Below are 17,956 nucleotides of genomic sequence, written 5' to 3'. Positions count from 1 at the left end.
ACTCATGTCACAAAACTCAACACGGGAAGACTGGTTTCCTTAGAGCCCAGCAGCATTTCTGTTCATATGTAAGGTCTACAGAACATGCTCGGTGCTCGCTTCCTTGTGGAGGCTAACCCACATGCATCTTTGCTTTCTTAAAAAAGGAGAAGCATGAAGCAGTAAAGAGTCAAAAAGGAAGCTAGGGGTTGCGAGTGCAGAATACCAAGCCCATTGTCATAATCTGCACTCATTCATTGCTATTTCCATTGAAAAATTAACTGTTTACTCAAATGCAAAGTTAGCTTTTCCAAGATCTAGAGTGAAAGAAGGAAAAATAAGAAGGATTAAAAACTGCAGCAAAGCTACAGAGCCTTTTCTGTCTTGCTTTTGATTTATTTCTGTTTTACACTCCTCCAAATAAAGCTAAAAGCTCTCAGACACAGGCCAGCTATTATTGTTTAAAAAGGAAAGACAGAAAATAAATGCCACAGATTTGCAGCATTCACCAGCTGGAAAATTTAGCCAAGATTTATTACTTGCATATGCATGAATGCATCAGAATAATTTTATACCTGCATGATAATTCATTAATTAAGATTACCTACATCATGGTATATATAATAAGCCATATTGGTATATACCTACCAGACAAGCACATAACAAGTCTATATTTCTGACACAAAAAGAGCAAATAAATTTGCTTTCATCAGTGCAAGTATGTTTCAGAATCAGCACATTGCAGTCCTCAAACCAACCCCATCCGTTACAACAGTTTCAGCAAACTCTGTCTTTCAAGCAACCCACCAAAAAACAATTAGCATTTCAATGACTAATTTCTTTAATAAAGGTTGCTAGCAGGTAGCATCTGATTCAAAATCAAGATCATAGATCAGATTTAGGCATTATGCACTTTTAAGCAAGCAGGCTGTTTTATTCATTACAGTAAGGCAGTAAATAAAGAGAAACTTAAATGATTTCTAACAAGTTCATTAAAATGGCACCCACAAATGACTACCATATTCTCACTGATCCAGGCAAGAAAGAAGCCTTTTTAATTCCAAACTGGAATCATTCCCTGGGGACTGTTAACAGCAAACCACCAGCTCAATATTCATGCAAACCCCTCCAAAAACCTAAGCATGCACAATGCTGTTTCAGGCAGACTTTAATTCCTTACCTGAATAGCAAGATCCAAAGTATCCATTTTAAATTCAGCATGGATTATGGAAGTAAGGAACCTTTGGCTTGTATTGCCTGAACACACACACTTTCCTTTTCCATATCTATAGAGGGGATAGACTTCACTAATTTCCTCACTAAAGCTTCCAAGTATTGAAAACCGAACTTTCACCATGAGCAATGTTTTGCCCTTGGGTGCAAGATTCCAGCTGATACCAACACACCTAGATCCAAAGTACAGCAAGAGGATTATGTTTCAAATCCTTTGCAAGTCATTTTCTAGTATGGCTTTCAGACAATTAAATAAAACTGAGAAAACAGTGTGAATGGGAGGTAGACAAACCAAAATGGGGTGTTGCATGAGCCCATTACCCACTAGGATGATTTGAAGTTAGAAGTATGAATATACAAGACAGAGACCAGGTAGGAAACCACAGAAATTTTAAAATTGGGCAATTTAGAACTTTAAAGTGCAAGACCTTCTCATGCACTTACACCAGTTTGCTTTATGTGCTAGAGAGAGAGGAAGTTAAGATCTGTAGTGAGCAGGAAAATAACTTGATTTACAAGACTCACACCCTTCACAGAGAAAAAGACTAAAATGGGGCTCACTTCCTCTTCACTTAAAGGTGGGATGTATCCTGCATACAAAAGTGTTGTAGGCATGAGGCCACACCTAGATTTAAAACTCGGGGGGGGGGTTTATGGCCCCCAGGCAGGATCAATCATGTTGCAGAGCTGCCTGTCCCTCCTTTGACTGCAGAGGGAGAATAACCATCCAGCTGAGACCCGAAACTTCGTCTTCAAACAGCCAAGGTCACAGCAGCTTAATTGCACCCAGGCAATCCAGGACTGTGATTCCTTTAATCAAATATGGTAGTTTATGATACCGTGAGATGAATCATAACTCAAACTCCACTGTCTTTCACAGTTTACGGGAAATAAATGTTTGTTTCACGTGAAGATTATCTCTGAAAATGCAGGCACCTCTCTCCACAGACATGGTATTCAGGACCATCTTGATAAATTAATGGAAAGCTAAATCTTGACACGTTGAGGTGGGCTCCCATTATCAAGCTTCTGACCAAAACCTGCAGTTTTCTGATTATTGCTTTGTCCCTCACACACTACATCCTCAAAAATACGTCAGAAATGTTTTTAAAGTTACACATACACCATCTTTATGCAACAGAGAGATGGAAACTTAGAAAGAGATATTGCTTTCACTGGCTGTACTGTAAAAAAAAAGCTGTAAATGGCAACTTTTTTCCCTAAAGAGAAGCTCCTTTCCTGTGGAAAAGAAAGCACTGTCTTACTGCCTCATTAACTGAAGGGATTGGTTATTTGCTAACTATGCTCCAGTGTGCAGTTGCAGTTCTCTTACAAAACTAGCCAGCTCATATTTTCAGAAGCACTGCTAGATTAGGCTCATATTAGATGATACCAAAACAGCACTTTGTTACCTATCTCAGATAGCTTCTGATAAGTAACAATAAAATCTTCTCAGAAGTGACATGTTAGTTAGGCAGAAAAGACCTGCTGTCAATACTGACACTATGGTGATCTCAGACAACCCTTCCTCCACCTGCATCCCTAACAAAGTTAATTCATGCTTTCTGTGTGCCCATTTTCTAGATGGGATCATCACTCATGAGGCTGCAAGATGGACCTGCAGAATTCTCCTCGTCAATCATGACTCCATCTAGGAAATCTCAAGATTCACATGAGAAAACATCACATTTTGCATTCTTGATGTCATCGTAGGCTCCATCACTCAGCAGGTTCATTTTTGAGCAATCTCCTCCGTGCTTTCTTCAGTTTTGTCTCTGGAAAGACCATCTTGCAAAACTGTTTCATGCTCCTTCAGAAGTCTCCTTTCCTATGTGACTGTAGGATTTAACACAAATGCACTAGTCCCAGATGTCATGGTGTAAAGAGAAAATAAATATTTTTCTTTAGTTATCTTGGAGGGAGTTTGAGAGTAGGTCTAACTGAGTGTTCAGCAGAACTCAGCCTTGAGTGATGGGGACACTCTTTCTCTTTGTATCAAATGTGCCAATGGAGGTTCCTAAGAGTTATTTTATTTTATTTTATTTTCCCAGACAGCATTTCAGCTAGCTCAAGAACTCCAGCTATGCAGTTACTACAGGGAAATAGATTGTGACTGTAGCCCTACTACATAGGTTAATTCCCTTGGAATAGCACAAATACTTAACTTTCCCTAGACAAATAAGCAACTGTTTTCATAGCCCTTACAGAAACTTCGCAGCCCTGAGAAAATCCACTGCTCAACCAAATTCAGACCAAATTGATCAAATTAGCCTCAAGAGTTAGAAGTATAGAATCCTAGAATCATAGAATGGTTTGGGATGGAAGGGGCCTTAAAGATCATCTAGTTCCAACCCCCCTGCCATGGGCAGGGACACCTTCCACTAGACGAGGTTGCTCAAAGCCCCATACAACCTGGCCTTGAACACCTCCAGAGATGGAACATCCACAGCTTCTCTGGGCAACCTGTTCCAGTGCCTCACCACCCTCACAGTGAAGAATTTTTTTCCTTATATCTAATCTAAATCCACGTTCTTTCAGTTTAAAGCCATTACCCCTTGCCCTATCACTACAGGCCCTTGTAAAAAGTCCCTCTCTGGGTTTCTTGTAGGCCCCCTTTAGGTACTGGAAGGCTGCTAGAAGGTCTCCCCAGAGCCTTCTCTTCTCCAGGCTGAACAACCCCAACTCTCTTAACATGTCTTCATAGGAGAGGTTCTCCATTCCTCTAATCATCTTCGTTGCCTTCCTCTGGACTCACTCCTACAGGTCTATGTCCTTCTTATGTTGGGGGCCCCAGAGCTGGATGCTGTACTCCAGGTGGGGTCTCATGAGATTGGAGTAGAGGGGCAGAATACCCCCCTCGACCTGCTGGTCATGCTTCTTTTGATGCAGCCCAGGATATGGTTGGCTTTCTGGGCTGCAGACATACATTGCCAGGTGACGTTGAGCTTCTCATCAACCAACACCCCCACGTCCTTCTCCGCAGGCCCGCTCTCAATCCACTCATTCCAGCCTGTATTTGCTTTTGGGATTGCCCCGACCCATCTGCAAGACCTTGCACTTGGCCTTGTTGATGTTCATGAAGTTTGCACGGGCCCACCTCTCAAGCCTGTCAGGGTCCCTCTGGATGGCATCCCTTCCCTCCACACAGCTTGGTGTCATCGTCAAACTTGCTAAGGGGGCACTCAATCCCACTGTCCATATCGCCAACAAAGACGTTAAAGAGCACCAGTCCCAGTACCTACCCCTGAGGAACGCCACTCGTATGAAAGAGATGGGTACAGTTTTCCTTTGTAGTCTTTGTTTCCACAATCATACCTTTGTTTCAAGAAATAAAAAGAATCTGGCAAAACACCTAATCAGTAGGTTTTGAATTTCCATGACAAAAAGAAAGAAAAACGGGACAAAAGACACACACACCCCTCCACCCCAAAAATACCAAAACAAACCCAAACCCCCAAAACAACAACAACAACAACAACAACAACAACAAAACACACACAAAGAAAACCATAGCATTATACTGCCACACACAAAAGCTCTGGGACATCCCTTCTTCAAGAATCTTCAGTGCAATCTGGATATAGAAGGAGAGACAGCAGTCTCCTGAGAGCACTAAATGCTTCTTCACAGGATGGCCAGGAGTCAGAAAAACTGAAGGATAAAAATGAGAGGGAAGTTGACTGAAATTGTTTTCTGATCTTCAACAGGACATGAAAAGAACAATATGGGGAAAAAATTGCAACACTACCAAGATCCAGATATATTTGCAGAGGGAAACACCTGAGCATGCGATAGAAAAGTACCCTGCGAAGTTATTCATGACATACTTGTAAGTCTTCCTGCAGTGATTTCTGGTTAAATGCTGGTTGAACAGAGAATGATTTTGCACAGGAGGATGAGGAGGAACATCCCTACCTTTTTCCAGCTAGGAGTATAGAGAGATAAATTGGGAAGCAAGAAGCTATTTTGGCCTTGCAACACGAATCTTGGCAGCTACCTTTTCCCCAGTCATACTGTCCAATCCTCTCTAGCCCTATTGGAGGTGGAAAATGCAATCACAAGCTTCAGTGGTAATAAAGATATGAGGACAAAGGTTCACCATAACCATTTCCCATAAAGAAGTCTTAAGGTTCTTACTGTTCAGGTAAGAAATAATACTTTTGCTAAATCCATGAAGAAAACCCATTGCATTTACTTGAATTAACTGGTATGGATTTAATCGGTTGCACTGACAGGAATGAACCTGCCTGCTGTAGATGTGTTATTGCCATTTTCAGATGGGAATACCTCTCTCTGACAGCACTTGATTTTATCTGTGATTGGAGATGTGAGAAAAAACGCAGAAAATCAGAGGAAATCAGGAACTCTTATATCTATAATAAAGTTGTGTTGTGCCCTTTCAGCTCACTAGTCAGTTTGAGTTACATACCTTTACTGTGAGTGTGCTGTGAGTATAGATTAGTTCAGCAGTGAGTTGAAAGCAAAGATCTTGAGAGGAAGTTGGAGGAGTCATATTTGTTAAATCACAAGTTTCTCTTTAAAATGCTGGTCTAAGTCAACAGAGAGATCAGTATAGTAACATTGCTCCTGGGAATTTATCTATGAAGTTGTTTGCAGGGTTTTTTGCTATACAAAAGGCAGGGGGAAAAAAAAAGACTAGTCTGCTAATATCAAAAGACAAGATGAAACGCTTTAAACTCCTCACTGAAAAGAAAAAGAATGCCAGTGAACATAATAAAGAGTTTCTGGAAGACAAAGGTAAATATAGAGGAGGCAAAGGCTATATTCCTTTTGCACCATTTACGTAGTTAAACTTGACAGGGAGATGAGGAAGGAAAAGATGTCTTGCAATCCTCTTTGCCTTTGACAGCATCAAACCCATTATCTGTAAGTTCATTCATATTTTTCCCTATCATTCTATCTCTGCAATTACGCTTGCTATTTTGCATTGAACATGTGAAGAGACTGAAGGAGTCATACAGGAATTTCAGCTGGAAGCTTTGCTTTTGGTCCTGTGGATGATTAGGAAGCCTGGATATTGATGGGTTCCCACTTTTGGTGGCTGACAGCTATTCACATACTGACTTTTCAACACAGATCATGCCTCATTACAGGTAAAGATAGTTCCATTTTGAATATATTTTAATAAAACAGCTTATTTCTGCCTAGGATCATAGAAATATAAAAGTCAAAAATAATGAGTACACATCTTTTTTTCTTTTTAACTTAGATGACATAAAAACATCAAATTAAAACACCAGATAAGACCCTGGTGCTGTCTGATATGTGTTAAGGTACCTGGGACATCTACATAGGCTGGAAGATATGATAGGGCTGCCGGACGCTTATAACCCTCTAGACTGGTGAATGGAGGGCAGCTGGGAAGCTCCAAGGTAACTCAGCACTAGACACCTAGATGTAGCCAACTGAATTGTGCCCAAGGTTTTGGATTTGGCTCGTGGATTTAGCTGCTTACGTTTAGCTTCCTAGAGGCAGGTGTCTGCATGCAAGCTCAGCATCTAGGGTAAGACTCAGAGGCTCACGCATTGGCATCTACTGGTATTTCAGATGCTGTAGGGTCTTCTTGCTTCTTGATGTTCCAATATAGAACAGACCTACCATGTAGCCTGTGTCACATTTGCCAATCCTGTGCCTATAGTATCTCAGGGCATCAAAGATGGATGTTGAAGGAACTCTATCCTACCCAATGAAAAGACTCACTGCCTGCTGTAGAATGAACTGAACAGATTATTGGCTAGATCTCCATTGACTATAGTAGGAATGTAGTCAAATCAACGACTGAACTGGTAGTGGCAGGTCAGTGGCACGTCTCTCTGTTTATTCAAAGGTGGAAGTTCTGCTTTTGGTCCTCTTGATGATTAGGAAGCCTGGACATCTGTTTTTAAGTTCCCAGTTCTGGACCTGAATCCCGCTCCCTGTGAGTTATTCAGTGCCTAACCACAGACACCTAGTGCAATTCTAAATGCTTTAGTGTATCTGAGATTTGATGTTAAATGGAGCTGGCAGATGTGATGGAAGATCAGCATAGACTGGGGCTCTTGGGGCTTGATCACATGCAATCCCCTACAGCATATGAAGTGACATTATATTTAATATTAAATATTTCCTACATGTTTCATGGTAGATTTTTAACTTGCCATAGAATAAAGTCAAGTTGCTGTGATATGACTTCTTTGCAAGTCCATGTCGGTTGCTATTTATTTCGTTATTTCCAAGAGCCTTCTTTCCATTCTGGTATCCTCCTTGGAACTGAAATAAGAATGACTGCTATAAAATGTCCTGGTTTTCCCTTTTACTCCCTTTCAAAGATATACATTGTGGGTGGGATTCATCTTGTGTTTCTTTAGAAATCTGAAAGCTGCACATCTGACTTGAGTATAGCGTCACCAAGGCTCCCAACACACAGCCCTTCCCCGTGACAGCAAACCCCAAGTAAGACCAACCTGAACATGCTAGCCCCGTTTTACCAGTGTTGTGGTTTAACATCAGCCAGCAACTAAGCACCACGCAGCTGCTCGCTCACTTGCCCCCCACCCAGTGGGATGGGGGAGAGAATCAGGAGAAAAAAAAAGTGAAACTCATGGGTTGACATAAAAACAGTTTAATAGGACAGAAAGGAAGAAAATAATAATAACAACAATAACAAAATGAGAATAAAAATAAAAGAATTGGAATATACAAAACAAGTGATGCACAGTGGAATTGCTCACCACTTGCCAACCGATGCCCAGTTAGTTCCTGAGCAGTGATCCACCCTCCCACCCCTGCTCCCTCCAGTTTATATACTGGACATGATATCACATGGTATGGAATACCCCGTTGGCCAGTTTGGGTCAGCTGCCCTGGCTGTGTCCCCTCCCAACTCCTTGTGCCCCTCCAGCCTTCTTGTTGGCTGGGCATGAGAAGCTGAAAAATCCTTGACTTTAGACTAAACATTACTTAGCAACAACTGAAAACATCAGCGTTATCAACATTCTTCTCATACTGAACTCAAAAACATAGCACCGTACCAGCTACTAGGAAGACAATTAACTCTGTCCCAGCTGAAACCAGGACAAAAGAAAAGATCTGGAAGAGAGAGTCATTTGCCCTTTAACAAAAGCTGATTGATGTCTGAGGCTGCCTGTTTCTCCCCATTCATTGCAAAGGGAACCTAGGACATCTAGCTCAGATGTAGATGACCAAATCATCATATATGTGATTCAGGTGTCAACACATAAATATCTAGTGTCCTTCTAGGCACTGCTGTATTCTGGTCTGCTCTGCAGCTGGTCCTTCACATGAATGCAGATCTGCTGCAGCTCGTACGCCCCATCTACCAGCACCATCGGGATGTCTTGCATACCCTGACGACATTTCAAATGATACTAGGTACCAATGTTTGGGCAATTGAATCCCACCTTTACTTTTTTGTTTGATAGATCCTGCATCCTGTGTTTGACCTTTTATGGACTTCTCAGTGTTCATCCATTTTCCATGATTTCTCAATAGCCATCACTTAATGGCCACGAAATTGCTTAAGTTAGTGTTCAAAGTACTGAAGGATGAACTCCATGAGCCTCACATAATGTGGACATTACTCATCTAAGTAATCTGCCATGTTTTTTTTTTAGTTTTCTTCTTGATTCCTCTCCTATTGACAGTGATATTGGTACTATTGGTTGCCTGATGTAATGCCATGAAAAATGAGATATGGACAAACAGAAACAACTGCCATTTTATTTTTACCCAGGTCAACTTATTAGCTCTCCTCCTGTTAGTTCCATCATTGGAGTCATCGGAGAAAGTGTGGTTCTGCCCTGCCATGTTGTAGCAGATAACATTCCTGAGGTATTCTCTGTCCAGTGGATATTTCATGAGCAGTCTCAAAAAATAACTGTGAGCAGATATGATGGAAAGAATAAAATGGAGAAACAAGACGACAGATATCAAGGCAGAACAGAATTCTTCCACAGTGAATTTAGAGCTGGCAACATGTCTCTGCACTTGAAGAATGTCAGGAGCTCTGACAAAGGATCATACACTTGTGTGGTCTCTTTCAATGACACATACCATGATGTGTTGATTGAACTGCAAGTGGCAGGTTAGTGGCAATTCTCTATCTTTTTATTTAAAGATGGAGCTGAACAGAAACATGTATATCCATCACTGACTGAGGGAATTATAATATAATTTTAATATAATTTGACACATAAACTGTCTTCATGGAGGGTTGTGTTTGATTTGAGTCAGTTTTCTCTAAATTAATGGCTATATCCAATATTTGAGGTAAGTTTTAGTCCTAGTTTGAGATACCTGTATTTGGGTAACTGAACACATGCAGCTGTGTGTGACCTGAGACTACAATCTCCCTTCATATTCAATGAAAGCCCAGCCAGAAAGTTCAGAGAACCCTGCAATTATTCAGCTGATCAATGTAAAGTGGAATTTAGATTTCTACTGTGCAATCAACCATGACTGAGCTGATTGTCCAGAGTTTCTCTGTGGTCAGCATAATCAATTGGTCCCATCCCAATACCTCGCCACTTACATTGCTGCTTGCCCACAGCAGGAGAACAAAGCAGTGGGTAGGACTTCATTGCTCCTATTTCTATTTCAGTATGTTAATAGATACCATCTTCATGGGTTTCTTCAGTTAATGTAATTTTCTTGGAAGGGGACAGTGTTCCTCCATGCTTTCCCTGCTACACAGGAACCAATTTCTAATAGATAGGTATTGTGGCATCTCATATTGCAGCCAGATTCTGCTGAAGATGTCCTCTTAGCTTTAAAACTCCAGATGAAGCAAAGATTTAACATCTAAGTAACACTGTAATTTAGTCTTCAGAGATCCTGAGTATAAACAATACAATTTTTTTGAACTGTAGACCAGATGCGTACCATGTCAGTAACAGTTTTACTGGAAATCATTAGCCTGAGACACTAATACATTCTGCTTTCACAGACAGATTGCACTAGTCGTTCATAGGCTTCCTGTAATCTGTTAATCATCGCAAGGATATGGATTTTTTTTTTTCTTTTTTTACAAAATTCTGGGAAGTTCCACTGGCAACTTCATTCCAGAATAGCCATCCCCAGCTAGCTCTGTTTGCTGTAATTTCCATTAAATTGTTCCTTATTCTCAATCTGATAGACTCTGAATTGCTGACCACTAAGAAACTTCAGGGCCTTGGTCTCTGTCACAGTTTAAATTCAGAAAAGTCTTTCTATATATTTCCATACAAATATACATATAAAAAAAAAAGTGTTGAATTCAAGATAAGTCAGACAATTTCCCATTCTCAGTACTGGTTGAAATGGAGAATACGTATTCTTTTTCTTAGCTAGAGGTGGTGTGCCTTCCATTTTCCTGAGGAGTCACATGAAGCAGGGCATCGGCCTCACCTGCCATGCAGTCGGATGGTTTCCTAAACCCGAGGTGATTTGGCTGGATGGCCAAGGACATGTCCGGAAGGAACTATCAACCACAAAGATGACAATGATGCCTGCAGGTCTATACAGTGTTGTAACTTCCATGAACCTAAAACCGGGCTCTGACATGGAAGTCTCCTGCAGGATAGTCAACAATCTGCTAAATACAACGAGCGAGTCCCGAGTCCTGATCTCAGGTGGGTGAGCTCTGTAGTCACCTGCTTGTAAGATTAAAAAGACACTGTCTAAATGGCACGGGTCCAATTTTTATGTCATGAGCTGGCCTGAAGGTGTATTTCCAGAATCAGTGTTGGAAAAAAGTTCATGAGAACTGCAGTCTTCTTCCACGTTTATTTCTAGTTGACTGCACAGCCTTTGACAGTACCCAGTAAATCAGGTTTTTCTCTTAAAAAGCAGTCAGGTAGTATCAAGACTTTCTGTGTTCAAATTTACACAAATTTACACAAATCTGTGTTCAAAGGCAGTCAACTTGTCAGAGCTGAATTAAAACAGATTAAGAATATAACTGTATGCACATACAAAAATTACATATTTCCTTAGCAATGGTCGAGCGCTCCAAAAGCTTGCACTATCCAGAAACAGGTTACAAGGCCCTTTAATAAGATATGTGCTGATGGGTTTCACAGAGCATAGCTGAAAACAATAGTTATGGTCACAATTGTTAAAGTGATAATTCCAACAGCTCACAAATGTTTTTAGTCTATGTTTTTATCTTCCTTCTTTTTAGTATGTGCATTACTGTGTGATCGTGGTGTGGATAATGTACTCTGTAGAACTTTACACATTTCTTTTTGCTAGGTATATAGACAAGCATCAGGTAGTCTGAAACAAGCCTCATAGGGCTGGACCCCAAAAAGAACTTCAGCACCACAAAGCCAGTGTCTAGGTCTGGAATGGGAATTAAAGTGCAGTGTAAAGCTCTTGAAGAAGTCTGTGAGGGAAGTCCCTTTCGGGATGGCATCAAGAAATCCCAGAACATTGAGTGTGGAAGTACCTGGAAAGAGGAAACAGGAAAAAGCCAACGTGGGGAATATCTTAAATCTTATTCTCCTTCTTGACTTACACACTATACTCAGCAGGATGAATCAGACATTCATTGAATCAAATTAAACAAGGGTGAACATGTCTCTCTTGTCCAGTGGTGATGGTTTCTTCCATCATCTGCTCAGTTTAGTATGAAATGAAACACATCTGTGAAAAAACTGAGAGCTGGTATTGCTGCCTTTCTCATGATTCATGAACTGTGGAAACCTGTCTACCTGTCTCTGACATATCTTTCATAAATCTGAATCTGATACCCAGAGAAAGAGTCTCCCTGGATTAGTCCTTTTGGGGAGGGCTAGATCTCTTCTTCAGCAACTTTACTAGGAAACTTCAAGCAAAATACAAATTCACCATCTCCTCAGACATATTGACTGTATCCTAAGATATAACTGTCGTTATGTTTTAATCAGTAATAGAATATAACTCCTTTTGGTCATTTTTACAGATATTTTCTTTCCCTCCATTTCAAAATGGCTGATTAGCTTCCTCGTAATTTTATGTCTCAGCATGGTCCTAATTTCCACTGTATTTTCTAAGCTGAGAAGTAAGTATTTCTTTGTATGTTCTTTCAGTCAACATATAGAAATATCAAAACAGTTCATACTGAAATCCGTGACTGTAACAAAAGCTCACAAGCAAAATCACCAGTGATTGTTTGATGACCAAATTCAGGAAATGGAACAAAAAAGGGGTGGGAAAGTACATGGTCTGAACAAGGAGGAAGGCAAATTGCATGTGCTTACCTCAGATGGCTTTAAGACTGACAAGAGGAGCTCTGTGACCTAAACTACGCATGTAGTTCCCTTTCTATAATTATTGGGGAGATAGCTCCATAGTGTTGTCAATAACACTAGAACCTAAATGACAAATCAGAGAGCTGATTTCTGTCAGTATTACTCTACAAAAACATGCAAAAAAGGTTTTTTTGCTCTTTTTTTAACCAGGTAACCAGAAGAAAACAGTTAGATCGGGTAAGTAATGAGCAAGATGAATATGAAGATTATGACAATTTGTAACTTGGAAGGTTTATTTGTATAAAATTACAGAACTAATTAGCAGTTCTAGTTGCATCCAAATGTTTTGTAGTTTTTAATTTTACTTTTGCACAGCACAATGTAATAAGTTCCTGTATGAGTTTTTTTCATTTGTATTTTATAAATAGAATCTGTTTCCTTCTTTCATTAAGCTCTAGTCATTATTATATGTTGACTGATATACTCTACCATGTCGTACATATTCAAGGTTTGTTTGCAATTGTTCAAGAGTTAATTAATTGATCAGAAGCATTCCTTGGATTCCTTAGACTAGGAAGAACTAAATGAATTAACCAAACAGTCAAGAGCAATTCAAGGATCCTACCTAAGGCCATCTCAAGACTCTGAGAGCAGCTTACTCTTCGAATATATCTGTTTGGTACTCACCACCTATGTCTGTACTTGAAAATAAAATGGACCAGTTGTCATAGAATCATAGGATGGTTTGAGTTGGAAGGGACCTTTAAAGATCATCTAGTCCAACACCACTGCAGTGGGGTGGGGGGACATGGCATAGCTCATGTGGATTTTGCTGAACTTTCCTGCTCACCAGGACAGAGTATTTACAGTTAAAACCATCTATTGGTAATGGCCTTCAGCTCATGTTGTCACCTAGATGCTTACCTGCTTATTGTTTGGGAGAGTACTAACTGGCCCATGCCATAACCATAGCAGGGACAAATGAATTGCATGAATAATTTTATTCTGAGGCACATCTGGTTCTGTTCCCTGACCAGGTTTGGCAGTTGAGGATACACATATCCATGGGACCAGAAGGGATTTATTCCTGGACTATGAGCCTCAGTCAGGCTATGGTTGGGCAAGACTCACCTAGGAAGGACTGGGTGTCTTGGAATGCTGCCTCATTTTTTGTGAACTCCATTAGAAATGAGACATGTCTTGGTATAAAAAAATAAGAATTCTTTGGACTAACAAGAAGCCTTGGGAAGTTTATTAAGTTAAATTAAATTAAAATTTTAACCCTACTTATTTCTGTTTGTACATAAAGTACACTGTTGTATGACAAGGAAAGTTTACAAGAATAATTAACATTATGATTCATTTTCTTTTTTTTTTCAGTGAAAGTGAAGATGGAAATGGAAGAAGGTAAAAGTCCTTTGAATTTGAAATGATGCTAAGATGTTCAGAGATCTCAAAGATGTAAATTCAGGGAAACAAGATTCAAATGTTGATTATCAGTATAGTAATTGCGGGAGTGGCAGCCCTTTTCAATATTAAGGAAACAGTGACAATGACACATCATATCCCACGCAAGGTCTATTCTCTAGTGAAGACTGCAGATGTTTACAAGGAAGTAACATGGGCGAGCAGTGATCTTTTTGAAAACTCAAACCAAATCCCTGCTGTTGGATGGAAAGCTCTTAGCAAGCTTCTAGCAGTCCTTCTCTTCCTGGTGACTACTCTTCTGCCTTCTTCAAGATTATTCAGACCTATCTTTCATCAGCTGTGAACTTTATTCATGGATCTCCACTGGGACCTTGCATGCCTATGACTCAATCCACTTATGTACATACAGGTCCCCTGGAGCGTTTGTCATGTCCTTGGTCATCCCATTTTTTTCCTAGGTGCCACCCTGGAAGGAAGCAGTTACCTCATTGATCTTTGTATCTGACAGATACAATTTGAACTAACAGAGCTTCTATGGGAGACCCTAGGTCTTTTAGAGACACCTACATGGCACTTGAGATACCCCAGGGCATCTCAAATGCACTAGGTGCCTATGCATCTGAATAGCTCTCTTAAATGTAGTCAGTTAAGGCATGTTTTAAACAGGCTTTGAAAGAAGACCTCTACCAGCAATACATAGAAGTCTTGTTCCCACCCTGCTCAATGAGTTTTTAAATAACTTAATGAGTTTTCTAAATATAATAAAGTTGAAATAGTGTGATACATTCATGCATTGAATTGGATTTACTCAAAGCAGTTGACAGTGTAATCCAAGGATACACTTGCTATATGGTTATGCAATTTCTGTATTGGTGTTGAGTGCATTAAGCCACTCTATCAAAGAGCTTATACAGATATCTGTGTACTTTCTTTTCTAGAAAAAAAACGACTGAAGTCGATGTTAGGTAAGATGCTTTTCTTGTTCATTGTGTTTAATTGTCTGTGTTAAAGTTATGCCCACTTTGGGGTTTTTTTCTGGCTTGGTTTGTTTGTTTGTTCTGGGTTTGATGGCACTGTTTAATGTGGTTAAGCATTTAAAATGAAATGCAAGGCTCAGCTGAATCAATGTGAAAAACTCTAGGCACAGTCCGAGATACTTACTTTTTTTTTCTTCCAGAAAAGAAAGGCTTTAAGTATTGTAGAATTTGTGTGTGTATGCTTAGCTGTAAAATGAACTAACAGAAAGCGTGTTGGAATGATGTGTTTCCCACAGAAGTGACTCAAGTTTAAGGCTTTAAAGAATGCAATGTGAAAGTCCACTAAGTAACATTTAACCTCCAGTATATATCCAATAAGTACTCCATCAATATATTTCTTTTATTCTATGTGCTGAATTTTCAGAAGGAGAGAAAACCAAAAATCAAGCAGGTAAATCTCATTTTCTTAAAATATTCATTGAGAATAGATGCTGTCCAGCCTCAGTGAAAATAAGCTACTATGTTTAATTAGCTTAATTTTCTTTAAAAAGACTTCTCAGAAATGTTATTTGCCATGTTAATTACCTGGCAAAAAAGTCAATGGTATTTACTTCTCTACCTACATGTGCAGGATGCATTATGCCTTAGACCCTGATTACGGTCCACTTACACATCTCAGGACTAGGCATTAGGTGTCTTCTCTCCCTTGTGGTTTCATAGAATCATTTAAGTTGGAAAAGGCCCTTAAGATCATTGAGTCCAACTGTTAACACTACCAAGTCCACCACTAAACCGTCTCTCTAAGCAGCATGTTTCACCTGGACACAACTGCAAATTTCACAGAACCAAAACTCTCAGCTCAGCTTTCTCATTCTCTCCTTCCCCTCTTCTCACGTTACTAAGAAAAAACTGTAACTGCTTTTATCCTGAAAATTTAATGACAGAAATCTCCCACACTGTTCCCATAAGGAACAACTGATGATGTAATTCTAATATCTCTCTCACAAATGTTTTTTCATTTTTGCCTTGAGTTTCTACACCACTCATTTATGCTATTCCTTTTCAGCAAAGTCCAAACTCAGAAAACTCTTTGGTAAGAAAACACATTTTATGTAAATATGACAATCTTGTCAAGTTTAGAAACAATACGACAAATCTTCAGGTTAGCATGTCTATGTTATCCCTGGATTTGAAGCCAAGTAATATAATCAAAGATCAACCTATGGAGAGGAATAGTCTCCTATTGCATGCTTGGGGGTTGTCCTATTTTGAAAAACTGGAACAAAAAACGAAAAGCAAACAAATGTTACTGACTGGAATATCTATATCTTTCCTTTTCAGGTCAACTGAAAGCAGAGCTGGGTAAGTGGGTTAGAAGTACTAGTGATTATACAAAATGCTAGTATTGATGGCTTAAGAGGAGAACGGCCAAAACGGGTGCAGAATCACAGCAATGACAATAATTGCACATTAGTAGTCTTCTCAGTCTGAGAAGTATCTAACTGCACTACTAAAACATAATACAGTAATGTCCATTTTCTTTCTCTAGATTTCTGGGAAGCCCGGAGCCACGCAGGTAAGCTGGCAGGAGGAAGGGTGTGAAAATGCAGTGGCCATCTGTCCAAGTCACGCTGAAATGACAATGCCATGATGTTGGAGATAGACCGACTAGCTGCAGTCACAGGAATATGCCTGGCTTGGTTAACAGGCTAATGAAGCTGGGATGTGGCCGTTGGGAAGACTGAGAAAAGGAGCTGCTGAAAGGCGTCGAGGTGTGGGGTGGGATGTGGACACAATTCTGGAGAGGATGGATGATCGTATGGAAAAGAGATTTATGGTAGAGTGTGTGGACTTGTGCCCCAAAAGAGGACACGGCTGTGACAGCTCTGAGGTGCCTCCCAGTTCATCAGTGATTGCATGCCCTCTTCTGGGGAATGCTTAAATTCTTTGTTGAATCACACCAGGACCGCTCAGACCCTCAAACACTTCAACACATAGCCCCATGGGGAGAGAGGTGCCTGGACCACTCTGCTCATCCGATGATTCCCGTTTTCCCCTCCAGTTCCCATTACTGTGGATCCCGACTGCCGAGTCCTGGAGCTCCAGGTGCCGGGGACTCCAGATGTGGAGAGCAATGCGTCTGAACCTGCTGGCCCAAACACTTCCTCCACAGTCCCTGTCCTGCTGGGGAAGGAAGGGTTTGCAGCTGGGAAACACTACTGGGAGGTGGAGGTGGGCCAGCAGCACGACTGGGTGCTGGGGGTGTTGAGGGAGAAAGGGAGAGAGGAGGAGGAAGGGACCCTTCCCAGGGAGGACTTCTGGGCTCTGCACAGGTCCCAGGGAGAGATTTTCTCTAGCAAAGGAGACCACAGGATTGCGAAGCAGCAGATGAGTAATTCAGTGATCGGTGTGCTGCTGGACTTGGAGGAAGGGCAAGTGAACTTTTATGATGCAGAGCAGATGGGCGTCACGGTGAGAATGCCTCTAAGGCTTGGGAAGGAACCTGCAGAAATGTTTTACCCATTTCTATCCAAAAGGGAAGGGACGCTCACACCTCTTGTCCGCCCGGTCTTAACCCCTGTCCCATTAAAGCTTCTTGAAATATGACTGTGAGATCTAATGGATTAGATCTCATTAGGGATTCCCTCTTAGGGAAGGACAGTTCAGTGGAAAGAAGAAGGGAAAAGTTACATCTCAGGCATCAGGAATGCAAAATTAAAAAGAAGAAACCTGAAGCTGAAACAGGGAAAAAAAATGAGAAAGGAGAAAAGAATCAGCTAGTCGAAAGAAGATTGGGATCAGATTCAGAAAAACCTAGGCAGGAGTCTGAGTTCCCATTACAGATCATGAAAGTCTTATCAGTACAGCAATGGTTTAATTTGCTTAAAGATAGAATTGTAATTTAGGTGATGTCACACAGCCTGTCTTTCCTTCTCCTCTAGACAACATGACTCATACTCCATGTTTGGTGTTTATGTTAGGTTGAATGCCATCCCTAAAGTTAGGCAAGCCAACTGCTACCATTCTTGTATCAAGAAATGAAATAAATGTATTCTGAAGGCAGAGAGAGTTGTTTTGAAAACTTTTCTTTTCAATTTTAAGCTCGTT

The 17,956-nt window shown here is 40.5% G+C and overlaps 1 protein-coding gene across 1 annotated transcript; it reads left to right on the top strand.

Moving 5' to 3' along the window:
- The first annotated feature begins 5,894 nt into the window (after positions 1-5,894).
- LOC138683230 (butyrophilin subfamily 2 member A1-like) lies at positions 5,895-17,470 on the top strand. Its single transcript, XM_069774775.1, has 11 exons — positions 5,895-5,970; positions 6,282-6,326; positions 8,966-9,316; positions 10,557-10,841; positions 12,155-12,253; positions 12,654-12,680; positions 13,824-13,850; positions 14,810-14,836; positions 16,190-16,210; positions 16,398-16,424; positions 16,911-17,470. Exons 1-11 carry the CDS (start codon positions 5,895-5,897, stop codon positions 17,453-17,455), a joined length of 1,530 nt encoding a protein of 509 aa, XP_069630876.1. The 3' UTR covers positions 17,456-17,470.
- The last annotated feature ends 486 nt before the right edge of the window (positions 17,471-17,956 follow it).

Source organism: Haliaeetus albicilla, chromosome 32, assembly GCF_947461875.1.
Source record: "Haliaeetus albicilla chromosome 32, bHalAlb1.1, whole genome shotgun sequence".
In the NCBI taxonomy this organism is placed as follows: domain Eukaryota; kingdom Metazoa; phylum Chordata; class Aves; order Accipitriformes; family Accipitridae; genus Haliaeetus; species Haliaeetus albicilla.
The sequence above is the reverse complement of the archived record's forward strand: the minus strand, read 5'-3'. Positions and strand labels throughout refer to the sequence as shown.

Excerpts from the sequence above, each read along its gene's own strand:
- LOC138683230 (XM_069774775.1), top strand. The coding sequence starts at position 5,895 with ATGAAACGCTTTAAACTCCTCACTGAAAAGAAAAAGAATGCCAGTGAA. Across the intron at positions 12,681-13,823 it reads GAAGAAAACAGTTAGATCGG|TGAAAGTGAAGATGGAAATG; the intron begins GTAAGTAATGAG and ends TTTTTTTTTCAG. Across the intron at positions 13,851-14,809 it reads GAAGATGGAAATGGAAGAAG|AAAAAAAACGACTGAAGTCG; the intron begins GTAAAAGTCCTT and ends TTTCTTTTCTAG.